General features: G+C 39.8%; 2 protein-coding genes and 1 pseudogene across 3 annotated transcripts; all 3 read right to left on the bottom strand.

Annotated features, from left to right (window-relative positions):
• Positions 1–504: 504 nt before the first annotated feature.
• clp1 (cleavage factor polyribonucleotide kinase subunit 1) lies at positions 505–4,272 on the bottom strand. The gene is made up of 6 exons (XM_062394481.1): positions 4,154–4,272; positions 2,560–2,834; positions 2,156–2,263; positions 1,937–2,056; positions 1,594–1,731; positions 505–1,490 (listed from the first exon to the last, which is right to left on the bottom strand). Exons 2-6 carry the CDS (start codon positions 2,830–2,832, stop codon positions 804–806), a joined length of 1,326 nt encoding a protein of 441 aa, XP_062250465.1. The 5' UTR covers positions 2,833–2,834; positions 4,154–4,272; the 3' UTR covers positions 505–803.
• A 456-nt stretch (positions 4,273–4,728) lies between these two features.
• On the bottom strand, positions 4,729–7,637 carry LOC133959387 (selenoprotein H-like; annotated as a pseudogene).
• Positions 7,638–8,297: 660 nt separating this feature from the next.
• On the bottom strand, positions 8,298–11,520 carry LOC133958396 (selenoprotein H-like). Of its 2 annotated transcripts, none has more exons than XM_062393156.1 (5): positions 11,475–11,520; positions 10,942–11,074; positions 10,366–10,508; positions 9,157–9,276; positions 8,298–8,547 (listed from the first exon to the last, which is right to left on the bottom strand). In XM_062393156.1, the coding sequence occupies exons 1-4, from the start codon at positions 11,488–11,490 to the stop codon at positions 9,170–9,172; spliced, it is 399 nt and encodes a 132-aa protein (XP_062249140.1). In that variant the 5' UTR covers positions 11,491–11,520; the 3' UTR covers positions 8,298–8,547; positions 9,157–9,169. The 2 variants fall into 2 exon arrangements, with proteins under 2 accessions (XP_062249140.1, XP_062249141.1); XM_062393157.1 differs by having other exon boundaries at positions 8,298–8,544.
• Between the last annotated feature and the right edge of the window lie 4,489 nt (positions 11,521–16,009).

The following is a 16,009-nucleotide window of genomic DNA, read 5'->3' as shown; positions in this document are numbered from 1 at the left end:
AATAGGACAAGTGTAGTGTAGGAATGCTAATAAATCCACTTGAACAAAAATGACTCTGAGTTGGCAGGTACTGACACACTGTTACGTCTCTTTTGTGTCTGTTGTAGTGGTTTATGAAGAATTCTTTACTTTTACTAAAGTAAAAGCAATGTATGAAAACAGTTAATTGCAAAAAAAGTCCTCGATTGGATTATTTGATTATTTTGTGTAAGAAGAGTTAAATCGATCAAAATTTGAACACTAACAGCTATGTTAACGTTGTATAATTTATGATAAAATGATCATATGATTTGTGTATAAAATAAGTGGTACTAACTGTAGCTGGTACTAGCTGGAAATATTTAAAAGTAGAATTGCAATACCAGTACGTCCACACTGTTCTGACATACAGTACATTTTTACTTCATGTACATATAGGACCTATTAGGTACAGGACATCTGCATATAAATGTCAACTGATACCCATATGTAGGAAAGGAAAATCTGGAGACAGAAAAATAAAAGAACTTTTTAGTTTAAAAACTTTATTATCATGAAAATAGACAATCTTTAGAAAACAGATTATCACAAAAATAATTTCCCTAATCATAAAACCTCATCTTTCACAAACGACATCTGCAGAGATCAATGTCTTTTTTCAAATCTTGAAATTTCTAGGCTCTCTGTAGTTGATACAGAGCAGAAAAAAGACCACTAGGAAATAAAATCCAGGTCCTCTGGTGCAAACAACTTCTCAGCAGAATTCGTCCCGAACATGAGTCCCACTTCTTGTTCGACGGTGTCATCTTTCCTGAAAGATTATTTCATTTCGTGTCCATGAAGCGGATGTCCATGATAAGCAGCGTGTATCCGGGCAGTGGTCGGGGTGATGGGGAAAGCACTTTCATTACCTGTGTTTGCGTGTCTACATTTGTCACCACTATGAAGCCACGCACAGGGCTCTCCACTATATCCTTTCTTGTCCCTTCCTCTACGTCCTCTGCACTGCTCACGCTCAGCACATGATACGTGAGGTCCCTCCCTGGTGTCACAGGCACCAGCTTGAGCTGCGTGTCATCCTGAGACATTCCCAGTGGCAGGCATGAGTCTGGGATAGACGGTGCCCCGATCTTATAGATGCGAACGTCTGAGAAACGTACCTCAAAGGAAAACGGGTAGAAGGACACTCCACGGAAGCCGTAGAAATACTCGCGGATTTTCTCATCCCGGGTCTCCCGCCGGCACTCTTTGGAGCGCTCCACCACCCCACCGGACTTAGGTAGGAGCACAACCCGGACAAAGTGAGGGAGGTCTCGTTTGAGTTCATTGTACAGCCTCTCATGATCCAGCACCAGCACCACGTCCACCTGGAAGGCAGAGGCACAATGGACCAGAGCCTGGTATCCAGAGCCCTTCACCCAGCCACAGGTGTTGATGATGCAGCCTCCAACGCTGGCCTTCCTGTTCACCTCACACCTCTGGGAAAACACCTCAGCCAGGCAAGACGTCAGCTGCAAGTTATAAGAAAAGAACAGATTAAAGTGGGAGCTGAGAAACAAATAACAGATGAGATAGCAAAATAACAAACAAAATGTCCAGCATCTTTCTTCTCACCTTGTTGTAAAGTTTGATGTTGGTCCCTGGGGTAGTTGAGCCAAAGTGGTAAACCAATGGAGCCTGGACTGAGAAACCCTCCTCTATGTCTGCCGGACGCTCAATGCATAGTGCCGACACTGTCCCAGGCACTGACACCTGAGGGGGCAGAATGTTCCTTATAACTCATATTGATCAGATTTGTATAACGGATATTCCTGTAAAGCCTGTGGCAACAATTCAATACCCAAATGTGGAAGATTATAACTATCCAATAAACAAATGCAATGCATTCCGCTGGTGCACACTGGGATGTAACACAGTCTGTGTCAATATTCTTAATGATAACTCCAAATCATCTTACCCCACTCTGTCCAACATCCAGTTCCACTAGTGTCGGCCTCCTGCCCACTCTCACAGCATAGCTTAACAGCAGACGGCATACTGTTGACTTCCCTACATCTGTGGGTCCAACCACCATCACCTGAGGGAGGATTTTATTATTCAATGTCAATGTAAAATAAATACATTCAAAATCTATCATAACGGCCTCTCAATACAGTAGTTCTTTAATCAAACCCACCCTCGGCCCCCTCTCATTGTCCCGCTCTGCTTGTTTTCTCATCTGTTCCAGGGCAGCGTGTGTGTTCAGGTAGAGCAGCATGGGAGTGTCCTTGGACACATAAGCCACCTGTGGAGATGAGGGAGAAAAGCTCGTTCATTTGAGCCTCTCATTGATTAAATGTCAAACCCAGAGTCACGCAGGTGTCAATGTGATACAATACATCAGTGGTTCAACACTGAGGTATCCACATGCATAGTTTCACACACACTAACGTAGGCCCTGTACGGCCCTGGTACAAAGATCTGTCTCGGCTGATGTGATCAGATTTTACTTAAAGGGACTATTTGCAAATAAAACATCATGCATAATTTGTGTTCCAAAAAACCCCCAATATTTGTTTAGACCCATCCCGTGGTGCTCACCTCTGGTTTGCCATAAAGGTTGACACTGCAGCCTTGCCAGGTGAAAACTGCAATCTTAGATCCTGGTCCAAATACGTACTTCTTGCTGCGGTTCAGCTCTGAACCAAACACCTCAGCCATTCCCGTGAGGAGCTCCAGGTCAACTTGCTCTGCCGCCTCTGCTGCCTCCACCTCGAACCGAAGTTCTGTCTCCTTCTCCAGGTCATACCTGGTACTGACCTTCCCAGCCACTGGAGCATCTTCACTCGTGGTTTCCACACCCTCTGTTGCCATGACTGATGAGAGAAAAGTACTTGAATATTAGGGCTGAACGATTAATTGCATTTGCGATAAAATCGCGATTTGATAAAAAACGTGATTTTCTAATTGCAGCATGCGCGATTAAAACGTGCGAAAGAGAGTAGGGCTCTGGGCTGCTGTCCTCACCCGCAGCAAGAGTGCCACGGGACCACAAAACTCCTCTGATCCAGAAGATAGCGAAGCAAGCCTGCATCACCTACAGGGTTCTAAATTCTTCGGCCGACGTGGCGGACTCACAGATTTGTTTTTCTTGTTGCTGTAATGAGCAGTTAAATAAAAATGTAGGAAAGAATATTGTACAGTAAATGTATCTAATATTGTGTTGGTCATATTTAAATCATTCATTATGTTTTTTTTGGGAGAAAAAAATCGCATATTGAATCGCAATCGCAATTTTGAGGGGAAAAAAAATCGCAATTAGATTATTTCCCCAAATCGTTCAGCCCTAATGAATACCCGGCAATAGCAGCCAAGTTTGGGGGAAATGATTAAGTTATTGTTTAATTCCTTTCTTGTTTTTTAAACCAATTTTAATTTATTAATTAATAAAAAATGAAAACAACCTATTTGGCTCTATAAATATTACAACAACAACACAATGAGACTCAAATATGGCACTGTAATACTTATAGGGACGCGATTAAAGGCTGTTTTCCTTGCATATCAATACATTTTCATTTGATAGACTGAAGGTTGTCAATAGAAGTGCAACACAATTCTACAATATTTTAATCGTTTATACATCTAGGGAGACTCTTAACTTAAAACAATTTTGTTCACACGCAATTTAGTCACATTCACAGGAATAAATAAAACAGTATCTGACAGAAAGTAGCCCCAGTTGGTGCCTGTTGCCAGTCCGGCTAAGATTCAATATAACGAATACGTAGCATTTAAGTATTACATGTTTGTTTTTCTTACTTTACCCTGCCCACACAGCCAAAGTGCTGAAGTACTGTGTTTAGTATATGTCTGGGTACTAGACTCGTCTCTTAACATGCAGACGACAGTGCAGAACAATGTCCACAGTCACCTATCAGAGATATATTCAATGTAAAACAGAATTCATTCAGTAAAAGATTAACGCAATGAAATAAATGATTGTTAACACAAGTCTCCTGCAAGCAGACCGAGCAGCTTGCTAGCAGTTAGCAGGCCGCTGCTAACTTAGCCTTAACAATTTCAGCAACAAAGGCTGAACGGCTGCCTACGCAATCCAGCTGTCAGCACAAACTACTCCTGCAATGTCAGGTGAATATTTATAGATTCATTGTTAATAACACAAGTTACTTACGGACTATTTTCAAGCGTTATAGTAGAAAGAAGCTTCCCCACTCATGAGCCAACGCTGCTGTGGATGACCACGTGACAGTGAGGTCACTTCCTTGGCAACCAACCCGTAGCAACGTTCGGCTGGAAGGAAAGACAATCATCTCAAGCGAAACATTAAAATATTTTTTTTATGAGAATATTGTTTAATGCTAAACTCTCTTTGTTTCTATTTATGCAGTTTAATAATTTAAAATACCTTGTGAATAGAAAACAAAATATGCTATTTGGTCACATGATAAAATGAAATGCATTGAAATGCATGTTATTTGAATATAAATTAGATAACGTATATTATTTAAATTATACTTTTTGTGTTAATTTAAATGTTTAAAACCCAAGAAATTACGAATTTTCTAAGTGACACATTAAATGCCAATTTTGTCTTAAATGTTATTATAGACTGTTTTCTCTCAAGGCACCCATTCCTAATTGAATAATTGCTTAAGGAAAACATATGAATTAAATTAAGTTATTGTCTAATCAGAATACATTCAGGATTTTGTCAATCAAGAAAAAAACAAACACAAAGCTACATCAAAATTATAACAATGAATCAACTTTATTCATCAAAACAGACATAAAGGCACAGTAACCACTGAGAAACAGTGGGAATGCTCAACAGTAAAATATTAAAACGTGTTGTCTCAGAGAGGCTCCACTAGGTGTCGCACTGTATCAGGAGGATGTGAGCTGTTGGGGCTTGGATCATCAGAAAAAGGACTGAGAACATTCTCCTTGGTCGCTCCTCGTCATTCTGCCTCCACAGGCCACATTTCCTGAACTGCATGTTAGGAAAGAATCATTGTGTTAAAATCTGAAATACAAACAGTCACAACACACATTTGTACCTTGTATGTGGTTTGTGAGACCATTTCCAAAGGAGACCTCATAGTAAGAGATAGATGGAATAAAATGGCTAAAGACTGACAGTGTTTCATAAGCTTGACTAACAAACAGTTAATACATCCTCTAGGTCGGTGACACAAACTGCTAAAATTTGGTTATCCAGGAAATATGTTATAACACATGGCTCTGGAGGTGAAATAAAAATATAGATAAAAGGAACTGTGAATCAAGACAAATACACAACAGCAATAACTACTTACAAAGCATCTTTGGAGATGCTGGAACAACAACTAATAGCAATTGGTAAATGTGTTTTGAGTGTAACTTATTTTATGATAAAATAAATGTATAATGTATAAAAAAAGATCCGTCGTTCCAGAATTTCAAGTTTCAAGAGGATATATTAAGAAATTCAATCTTTAAAAAGTCTTCAAAATTCCCAAAAATAGATTATAATATATAATTTGAACTAAACTTTTTCATATTTTAAAAGTTCAACTGATTTACATAATCCTGTCGAGAAAAAATTGTGACATTTAACTTGTTTAACAACCTCGTGTGAAACTCACGTTAGAAGCAGAACCATTTTACCTCAGTTTTTATGTAATTAATGTGTAATTTGTCAAATTAATTTAACATAGCATTACCATAAATTAAAGCTGTGTGACTGTGTAATAGTTGAGTTTATCCAACTTGCGTTTTCATTCTTAGTGTAACCCAGCTTTGACACAGACCTTCACTTGACATCTACTCAGGCTTCAGAGCCTCCTGAAGCGCAGCAACTATAACATCAGGTTGAGGAAACTTCAGCCTAGCAGGTGGACCCCTCTTTATTCCGGTCCACAGAGATGTTTCTATAGAGATGAGACAAATGAGAACAGAGTCATTTGTAGTAATAATAGATGATACCACTCGTTACAAAAACACATTTTTAAAATACATGACAGTATACAACTTTCTTACAGACATGCCCTTACAATTCTTTACAGATGCAATGGCCCCATTTTGTTCCGGAGGTTCCACAGGCCTTTCTATGAACTGTTTTAAATGGGAAATTATGTTCACTGTAAAGTGAAGGTAAAACAACAGGAACAATTCAGAGACTAGGGCTGCGAGCAGCACTGTGCAGGCCAGAGCACTTGCGATCTCAGGGCTTGATGAGGGGGAGGGCAAACATAGACTGGGTGAAATCCATTACTAGTGAGAAAGAGGTACAATACTAACTAGCTGTTAGCTAGCTAGCTTATTTTCTGACTACCTAACCATAGCTATCTCAACAAGATTATTCTAGAAATATAACAGTATATACATAAAAGACTGATTGATATACATTTGAAGATATACTTTTGTTTCTCTTAAGTTTTGGTTGTTTTGTTTTATTCTGTAAAAGGCCAAATAGAGAAACAGTTACACTTGGCTGAGGGTGTCGGCCTTCCCTTTAGGACGCCACATGGCCGACTTATTATTGGATTCACCCTTATTCTCTTCCTCACCTTTGACTCCTTCCAGTAGAGTAATCTCAAAGCTCTTTTTGCGGGGTTTCTCGCTGTTGAGGATCACAGTCAGTCCAGGGTGGGCAGCCAGGAGGGCAGATTTCACCTCCTCGGCATTACGCCTATACACTCGTCAGCTCTTGCTGCCAGAAATAACCAGACAACTATCAGATGCTTAGGGAATTAAAGCTGTGAATGAGATGTGATGTTGCACATGATGTAGTGACTTTATTTATTGTGTTAAGTCATATTGTAAGGTATCATTATCTTTTTATACTCATTATCAACATTTCAAAGCCATACTGTAATTCTTTAAAATGTCTAGTTCAGAAGATCTTTACGCATTGAAGGATCATCACTTAACTATGTGTATGATAGACATGATGGATATACATTGTTAAGATATCTTGATACTTAACTGTAAAATAATTGTATTTCATTACTGACCAAGTTTAGAAACCGGTTTGATGTTACTTGTGGGGGAAGTGTTCAACTATAACTAAGAATCTGAGCACTTATATCTGCAAGGTTTGGTGTGATATTATTTACCAGTGTTCGATGACCACTCTTTGGCCCTCCTGGCCGTTCTCTTCATCTCCTCTCTCCTCCTCCTTCTCCTCCTTCAAGGATGGCTTCTCCTCTTCCAGCTGACACTCCGATTTGCGCTTCGTTCCTCGGCGGCCTGGGCAACACACGCTTTTAGTCAGTCCTCCTAATAACACAGGTAGCATTTCCATTAATGGCTGATTAAAGGTCACGTTGTATAAACAGACAGTGTCGTCAGTCGAGTGCCAGGCTCTCAAACCCTCGCTTGGAAACTGGACAACGTGAATCAACTTATCATCAGTGACTCTCGCCATTGTGGATGCTCAGCTGTTAGCCATGAAGCTAACGGTGGCTCAATGGCCTCAGTCACAAACATGAGATGTCAGCCGCTATAGCAGGTGGTACAATGCACTGCGCCTGTACATAAACTAGAACAAAGCTACAGGACAATTATATAATGGAACAACAGTCTCAGGAGCCTGTACAGTTGTCTTTCGACACAATATACACCCACTTGTTTGGGACGCCATCTCTGTTACAAAAGTTTCGCGCGGGTGAGGACCGCACCACTAGCAAGGGGGGTGTTTTAAACATGACGGACGAAACCATTATTCTGACCTCTTCTTTGCAGATACAAATATACACTATCTAGCACTACACACACATAGAAAAGTTTGGATTTATTATTTATATTGCTCATTTTGAACACATGCAAAAGTCTTCATAACGAAACCACGTGGAAAGACAGGCGAATAAACGAAAAAAAAATACATACAAAAAACCAAGCTATAATATATCAACTTCTGTTTCTGTAAAGCTGTGTTTTCAATTTTTGCTTCAATTTATGAAAAGTTTATGTTGTTGACTCTGCAGAGTATATAAATTTAGAATATATGTAACAGACGGGTCTGTTTGATTTCTCCATATATAAATATATATGTGGTGGTACAGAATTGGCAATACTGATTTAGTATTAAAATTATACTTTTTGAATGAATTTAAATGTTTAAAACACAAGAAATTACAAATTTTCACAGTGAAATATTAAATACTAATTTAGTCTAATAGTTATTATAGACCAAGTTTTCTCTCAAGGCACCCATTCCTAATTAAATAATAGCTTAAGGATAATATAAGAAATAAATTAAGTTATTGTCTAATCAGAATATATTCATGATTCTGTCAGTCCAGCAAAAAGCAAATCAAACACAAAGCTAAATCCACATTATAACATGAATCAACTTTATTCATCAAAAAAGACATATAAGCACAGTAACCACTGAGAAAAAGTGGGAATGGTCAAAAACAACGAAACAGTAAAATATAAAAACGTGTTGTCTCAGAGAGGCTCCACTAGGTGTCGCACTGTATCAGGAGGATGTGAGCTGTTGGGGCTTGGATCATCAGAAAAAGGACTGAGAACATTCTCCTTGGTCGCTCCTCGTCATTCTGCCTCCACAGGCCACATCTCCTGAACCACATGTTAGGAGAGAATCATTGTGTTAAAATCTAAAACACATACAGTCACAACACACATTTGTACCTTGTATGTGGTTTGTGAGACCATTTCCAAAGGAGACATCATAGTAAGAGATAGATGTGATAAAATGGCTAAAGACTGACAGTGTTTCATAAGCTTGACTAACAAACAGTTAATACATCCTCTAGGTCGGTGACGCAAACTGCTAAAATTTGGTTATCCAGGAAATAGGTTATAACACTTGGCTCTGGCAGAAATGAAAATATACATAAAAGGAACTGTGAATCAAGACAAATACACAACAGCAATAACTACTTACAAAGCATCTTTGGAGATGCTGGAACAACAACTAATAGCAATTAGTAAATGTGTTGTGAGTGCAACTTATTTTTTGATAAAAAAAATTCATAGCATTTTACAAAAAGATCCTTCGTTCCAGCATTTCAAAAGTATATATTTAGAAATTCAATCTTTAAATGTATTGTCTCTCAATTTAATTTAACTTAGCACTACTATAAATTAAAGGTGTGTGAGTGTGTAATAGTTGAGTTTATTCAATTTGAGTTTTCATTGTAAGTGTCACACAGCTTTGACACAGACCTTCACTGGACATCTACTCAGGCTTCAGAGCCTCCTGAAGCGCAGCAACTACAACATCAGGTTGAGGAAACTTCAGCTTACGAGGGGGACCCTTCTTTATTCCGGTCCACAGAGCTGTTTCTTTAGGGATGAGACAAAAGAGAACAGTCATTTGTAGGACTAATATACGATAAATGGTACCACTCGTGTTACAATACATGACAGTATACAACTTTCCTTCAGACATACCACATGTCCTTACAACTCTTTACAGATGCAATTGCCCCATTTTGCTCTGGAGGTTCCACAGGCCTTTCTATGAACGGTTATAAATTGGAAATGTTGTTCACTGAAAAGTGAAGGTAAAACAACAGGAACAATTCAGAGACTAGGGCTGCGAGCAGCACTCTGCGGGCCAGAGCACTTGCGATCTCAGGGCCTGATGGGGGGGAGGGCAAACAGAGACTGGGTGAAATGGTTCCGCGGTGCGTGCATCGTGGGAAGGGTAAACACGAATTTTATCATTCAGTATTCAGATATTCCCCAATTAACTTGTTTTTGATCATCATCAATAATTCCTATGTTGCTTTTTGAATAAAGATTTTTTGTATCACTATCCTTATAATGTACAAGGTTAAAAAATGACACTTATTCATTTCCTGTTATTAGATGCATTATTTCTTTGCTTTATGTCTGAAATAAATGTATTTTATCTTTAAATATCGTATTCATTACCACAAATCATTATTTTCCTTTTTCCTTTCTTACTTTTAAAACAAACGTACATTTTATATTTCTACCTAATTTTTACACACGTGTCGAAAATGACCCATACAGTACGTGTTCACTACGGAACGCCTACCATTAATTTCACACAGCTTCTTTTGAACATCTGATGCATGTAAGTCTTATTTTCCAATCCATTAGTAGCGAGAAACAGAAATATGTACAATATAAACTAGCTGTTAGCTATTTAGCTTCTTTTCTGGCTAACTAACCATAGCTAGATCACACAAAATTAAACTCAAAATATAACAGTATATACATAAAAGACTGATTGATATACATTTGACAATATGCTTTTGTTTCTCTTAAGTTGAGGTTGTTTTGTTTTATTCGTTAAAAAGGCCAAATATAGAAACAGTTACACTTGGCTGAGGATGTCGGCCTTTCCTTTGGGACGCCACATGGCTGACTTATTATTGGATTCACCCTTATTCTCCTCCTCACCTTTGACTCCTTCCAGTAGAGTAATCTCGAAGCTGTTTCTGCGGGGTTTCTCGCTGTTGAGGATCACAGTCAGTCCAGGGTGGGCAGCCAGGAGGGCAGATTTCACCTCCTCGGCATTACGCCCATACACTCGTCAGCTCTTGCTGCCAGAAATAACCAGACAACTGTCAGATGCTTAGGGAATTAAAGCTGTGAATGAGATTTATTGTTGCATATTGATGTAAAGACTTTATTTATTGTGTTTAGTCATATTGAGATGTATTATTACCATTTTATACTCATTATTATCACATTTTTAAAGCCATACTGTAATTATTTAAAAAGCCTATTTCAGGAGATCCTTATGCAGTTAAGGATTTTACTAACATCACTTAAATATGTCTAAGATACACATGAGGGATATATATTGTTAAGATCTGTTGCTATTTAACTGGCGAACAATTCTGTTTTTGTTATTTCATTACTGACCAAGTTTAGAAATCCGCTAATATTTGATGTTACTTGTGGGGGAAGTGTTCAACTATAACCAAGAATCTGAGCACTTATATCTGCAAGGTTTGGTGTGATATTATTTACCAGTGTTCGATGACCACTCTTTGGCCCTCCTGGCCGTTCTCTCCATCTCCTCTCTCCTCCTCCTTCTCCTCCTTCAAGGATGGCTTCTCCTCTTCCAGCTGACACTCCGCTTTGCGCTTCGTCCCTCGGCGGCCTGGGCAACACACGCTTTTAGTCAGTCCTCCTCATAACACAGGTAGCATTTCCATTAATGGCTGATTAAAGGTCACGTTGTATAAACAGACAGTGTGGTCAGTCGTGTCAGTCGAGTGCCAGGCTCTCAAACCCTCGCTTGGCAAATGGACAACGTAAATCAACTTATCATCAGTGACTCTCGCCAGTGTGGATGCTGAGCTGTTAGCCATGAAGCTAACGGTGGCTCAATGGCCTCAGTCACAAACATGAGATGTCAGCCGCTATAGCAGGAGGTACAATGCACTGCGCCTGAACATTAACTAGAACAAGGCTACAGGACAAATCTATAATGGAACAATAGTCTCAGGATCCTGTACAGTTGTCTTTCTACACAGTAAACAAACACAATACACACCCACCTGTTTTGGACGCCATCTCTGTTACAAAAGTTTCGCGCGTGTGAGGGACTGCACCACTAGCAAGGGGGGTGTTTTAAACATGTCGGACGAAACCATTATTTTGACATCTTTGCAGATACAATCAAATAATCTAATTTTGAATACATGCAAACGTTTTCATACTGAAACCTACTGGAAAAACAGGCGAATATACGAAAAACAAAATGACTAATAAAAAACAAGATGATACTATATCAATTTATGTTACTGTAAAGCTGTGTTTTCAATTTTTGCTGCAATTTATGAAATGTTTATTTATTTTTTTGACTCTGCAGAGTATATACATTTAGAATATATGTAACAGACGGGTCTGTTTGATAACTCCATATATATATATATATGTATATATGTATGTTGTGGTACAACATTGGCAATACTGATTTAGATGCTGTTAGTGATTATTGAAAAATTACAATTAGTAAATTATTGACTAGATTTTAGGGATTTCAGTTCTTGTTGGCAACATTATAGATATTGTGTAGATGTGTTGATATATTAAATAATTTAGAATATTATTGACACCCATAGTCCCCATAAGATAATATACATTTGTTTTGGTAGAAATGATCCAAACTGCAGCATGTAATATAACACATTCGAAACATGTTTTTTTCCGAACGACAGGGAATATGTGTTTAGACCTTTGACATGCTCGAAGGAGCCAGACTTTTCTTGGTCTCATAGCTTCGTCATCCAGTTCAGCTAAAGCCTGAATACACTTGGAGATAAATCCACCATCTGGAAACTCTAGGTTCTCTTTAAACAGAAGGACAGATGAATGCAGGTCCCCAAATGTAGACTTGTGAGCGACAGCTGTGAGACATGATCCAAGACAAACAAGACGCAAGTGGGAGAAAACCCTGCCGAGCAACAGACGGGCCTGTTTGAGTCCTCCAAAGCCATCGTGTTACTGAAATAGCCTTACCCAATCCCCATGTGTTTCACAGGGAACGTGGCAGCAGTCACATGTATGGGCTCATAAACAAATTGTCTTAAGGACGTCACAAGTTGCGTCTAAGCCAACAAATATGGATCATACAATATTCAACAGCGAGGTGGTGCGAATGACTCACAAGCCGCCGACGAATCATTGTTCTTTTGTTCTCAAACTCAAGACCCACACTTCCTGTGTAATCACTTTCACTCATGTTGTCGTTGCTTTATGATTAAATCCTTCATTCATTGTGTGTCTTTGTTATGGAGACAGATGACACTAATCAAATTACTACTGTCTCAAAATCTGTCTGACCAACAGGCAGGTGTGCCCTGTCGTCACCATCCTTCTCTCCTCTTTTACTTCTGACTCAAGGCCGGGTGCACGGAGCTCGTGGCTGTAAGATGATCAACAATTCACAAAGTAATACTCACAAACACCAATGCAGACAGTTCTGTGAGCAACAACAGAAGGCAAATTTTTCATTCATAAATTCAGATCTTTGTTGTATTCTGGCAGCCACAGCATCTCAGAGCCTGATTCCCAGGGATCCTCTAGCTGACATAAAGGTGTATGCTGTCGTCTAAATGTTTGATCATCATGAAATCTGTTGAACACTTCTGCACTGTAAAATTCCTCTAAAAATTCCAATGCTGCCTTGAAAATGTAAATAAAATATTTTTTTATTTGGTGCTTTTTTAGTCTTGTGCAGTACAAGCGGCAATCACCCATTCATCCAGCGCTTCTATATACAACGCTTTTTCTGTCACATACACTGAGGGCCAATTTTACTGTCTTCCTAATTAGAAGACTGCAGGAGCTGGGGATCAAACCACCGACCTTCTCTGGCTGCAGAGCAACTGGTCCGCATGTAAGTTCACTGCATTAATTCTGAATATTTGGTTCTAAGTTACATTCCAGTAACATTTTCACAGTTGGAGGAGGCAGATCTTCATTTGCTTCAAAGGCATTTACTCAAGTCCCACAAGCCCAATACAGCACACAAGCGTAACATAACTGGAAAATTATTTTCAATTTCCATTTAAAAATCAGTTATTGACAGTTAAGTCATAGGTTTTTACAAGTCACTGTGTTACCATATTTAACTGTAGTGAAGTTCCATGTGTATGAATGTACCTCCAGTTTTGTGTGTTCTTACATGGGGCACATGTGGAATTACATGAATCTCCATAGTTTCAGGATCCAGCTTTTGGGCTGCAGATGAAAACCATTTCAAAACCAGCTGCAGCAACTTTTCCTCAAGATTTCCTCTCTGACATTTTGTAAATGTTTTGGATGTTTCCCCTTCTTGCTCTTTTGTCATCTCTTAAAATAGTCAGTTTCCACTCAAAACTTTTATTCAGATGGTTTGAGGAGCTCCTCATCTCTCTGAGGTGCCTCTATCTTTTTCTTTCCTCTTACGTTCGGTGAAATGTCACGAGCAGAGGTTCACTGCCCTGGAGGCTCATGTTTCCACGTGCCGGACAATGAGAGTTGATCAGTGTGACAGTGCTGCTAATGGTGTTCATCAATTATGAATTTTTGACGTCAGTTGTCAGGTTGTCTGCAACGCTATACATTGTTCGACTTTAATTATGAACCTGTTGTGTTCTTTAATGTAAAAAAACTGAGCAGACTCTGTTCTTTCTCATTTTACAGTGGCAGTGAATCAGTTAATTTCATTCATCTGAAAGTCTCTCTCTTCCTCTTCATTTCTGACGTCAGGGTGTGAGTCTCAGTTCGTCTTCTGCCAGTAGCACTTCTGTGAAGGTAGACGTCAGCAAACACACCAATGGCACGCAAGCGAACACGTATGAGCCAACGCACAGGCCAAGACAGGAATAACCATATTGGGTGACGTTTGTGACAGGCAATGAGAGAGGGGCTGGAGTGATCAGGGTTTAGACAAAGACGAAGTGACAGAATTTGAAAGGCAGGCAAGCACACAAAAGAGCGTCAAGAAAAATTGGAAAAACTCAGGCAGAACGAGTGGGTGCAGTGCACGATGAGAACACATCATCAAAGTCTGACAACTTCAGAGAAATGCTCTCTGCTAATGGCCTGGTGGTGTTCCTGCAGCGGAATAACATCAACATGTCCCATGACCACCCAGGCAGCTGCAATCAGGCACAAAGGGCAAACGCCCACTCCATTGCTATGAAAAAGCTACTTTGAAATATGAAGTGTAATGGAAAATGCAGGGATATTTCAATGGTTCATTACATTTCCAATACTAGTTTCTAAGCACAACATGTATTGCTAACTCTGTCGTGTGAACAGTTTTAATTCTTAACTCTGATGAAATGATGGTTGCACTTTGTTGTCTGAATGGTTTGTTGCATCGGATCCTTTGTTGTCAAAATGTGCAGGTTAAGTTTAACTGCAAATGTGTAGAGCAGAGGAGCTGAAAATATCCCCCAAAAAGGACATTGTTAAGAACATGAATGCCAGTGGGCTTAATGATTTATCTGCTGTAATCTATGACTGGGAAGAGTGAGGCAGTTTTCATCACACAGAGGAGGAAAACAAAAGAGAGAGAAGAGGAACAAAGAAAGGTGTGAAAATGATGAATAGTTATTGAGCTAGACAACAAAAACGAGTCGTTGGATACAGGCCGCTCCACCGAACTTCCCCAAACCCAGGCACGTGCACTTATAGACCCCTAGTGGTGCTCATGCACTGGCCCATTTGCCCTGGATGATGGAAGTGCCCCTCTGCTTGAGCTCAATTTTTTAAGAATTAAAATTTCTCTCTCTGTCATCAATTCCCCCCAAATGTGTTTTGATATCTGACAGGGCATTTATTTGAGTTCTTGTGAGAATTTCGCCCCGACATTCTCCGCGGCGCTCACAAGCCCCCTGCCGCGCCCCTCCCTCCTCCTCCACTTCGTGCTCATGCAGCTGAGCGCCACACGGCGGCTGCCACTTCTTCTCTGACCCGCAGCCAGTGTTGTGCATGAACGAACGCAAAAGAACGCGTTCATTGAACATGTTCACTTTTATGAGAACGATGAACTGAATGCAACTCAATGACAAATATTGAATTTGTATGGTGAACACGTTTACAATTGTAGCGTCCTCGCGTATGGACGACAGGAAACTTCTTTCTTTATGTGTAACTTTATTAAAGTCCACCGAACACGACACACTTCTTGTTCGTAACTCCGACACTCCTATCATCCACCACTGTATTCTTCACTCCTCTTCCTCATTCACCCTTGATAAGCCAACTCATCAGCCAATGAGAGCCTGCCATCCTACAAAACTCTACAGCCATTGGCCTAGAACTGTCACGTGCCCCACCCCTATCTGTTCTCTAACGCTACGGACGTTTCAATACTTTCTCCTCAGGAGAGACGCTGTCTAAATCGAATGCTTGCACCATGTCATTGCTCGGTGATGAGGCCTAACCTAAACCAACTAACTCGACTTCGCACTACGTTACCCATCACTCATGGCACACATATGCAGACCAAACAAGCAACGTATTCCAAGTGTTTTCTTCTCTGGCCAGTGTCTTGGCTCCAAACCATAGTTGGGAGCTCAGCTTTCTGGTCAGGGCA

This window comes from Platichthys flesus, chromosome 8 (genome assembly GCF_949316205.1).
Source record: "Platichthys flesus chromosome 8, fPlaFle2.1, whole genome shotgun sequence".
Lineage (NCBI taxonomy): Eukaryota > Metazoa > Chordata > Actinopteri > Pleuronectiformes > Pleuronectidae > Platichthys > Platichthys flesus.
The sequence above is the reverse complement of the archived record's forward strand: the minus strand, read 5'-3'. Positions and strand labels throughout refer to the sequence as shown.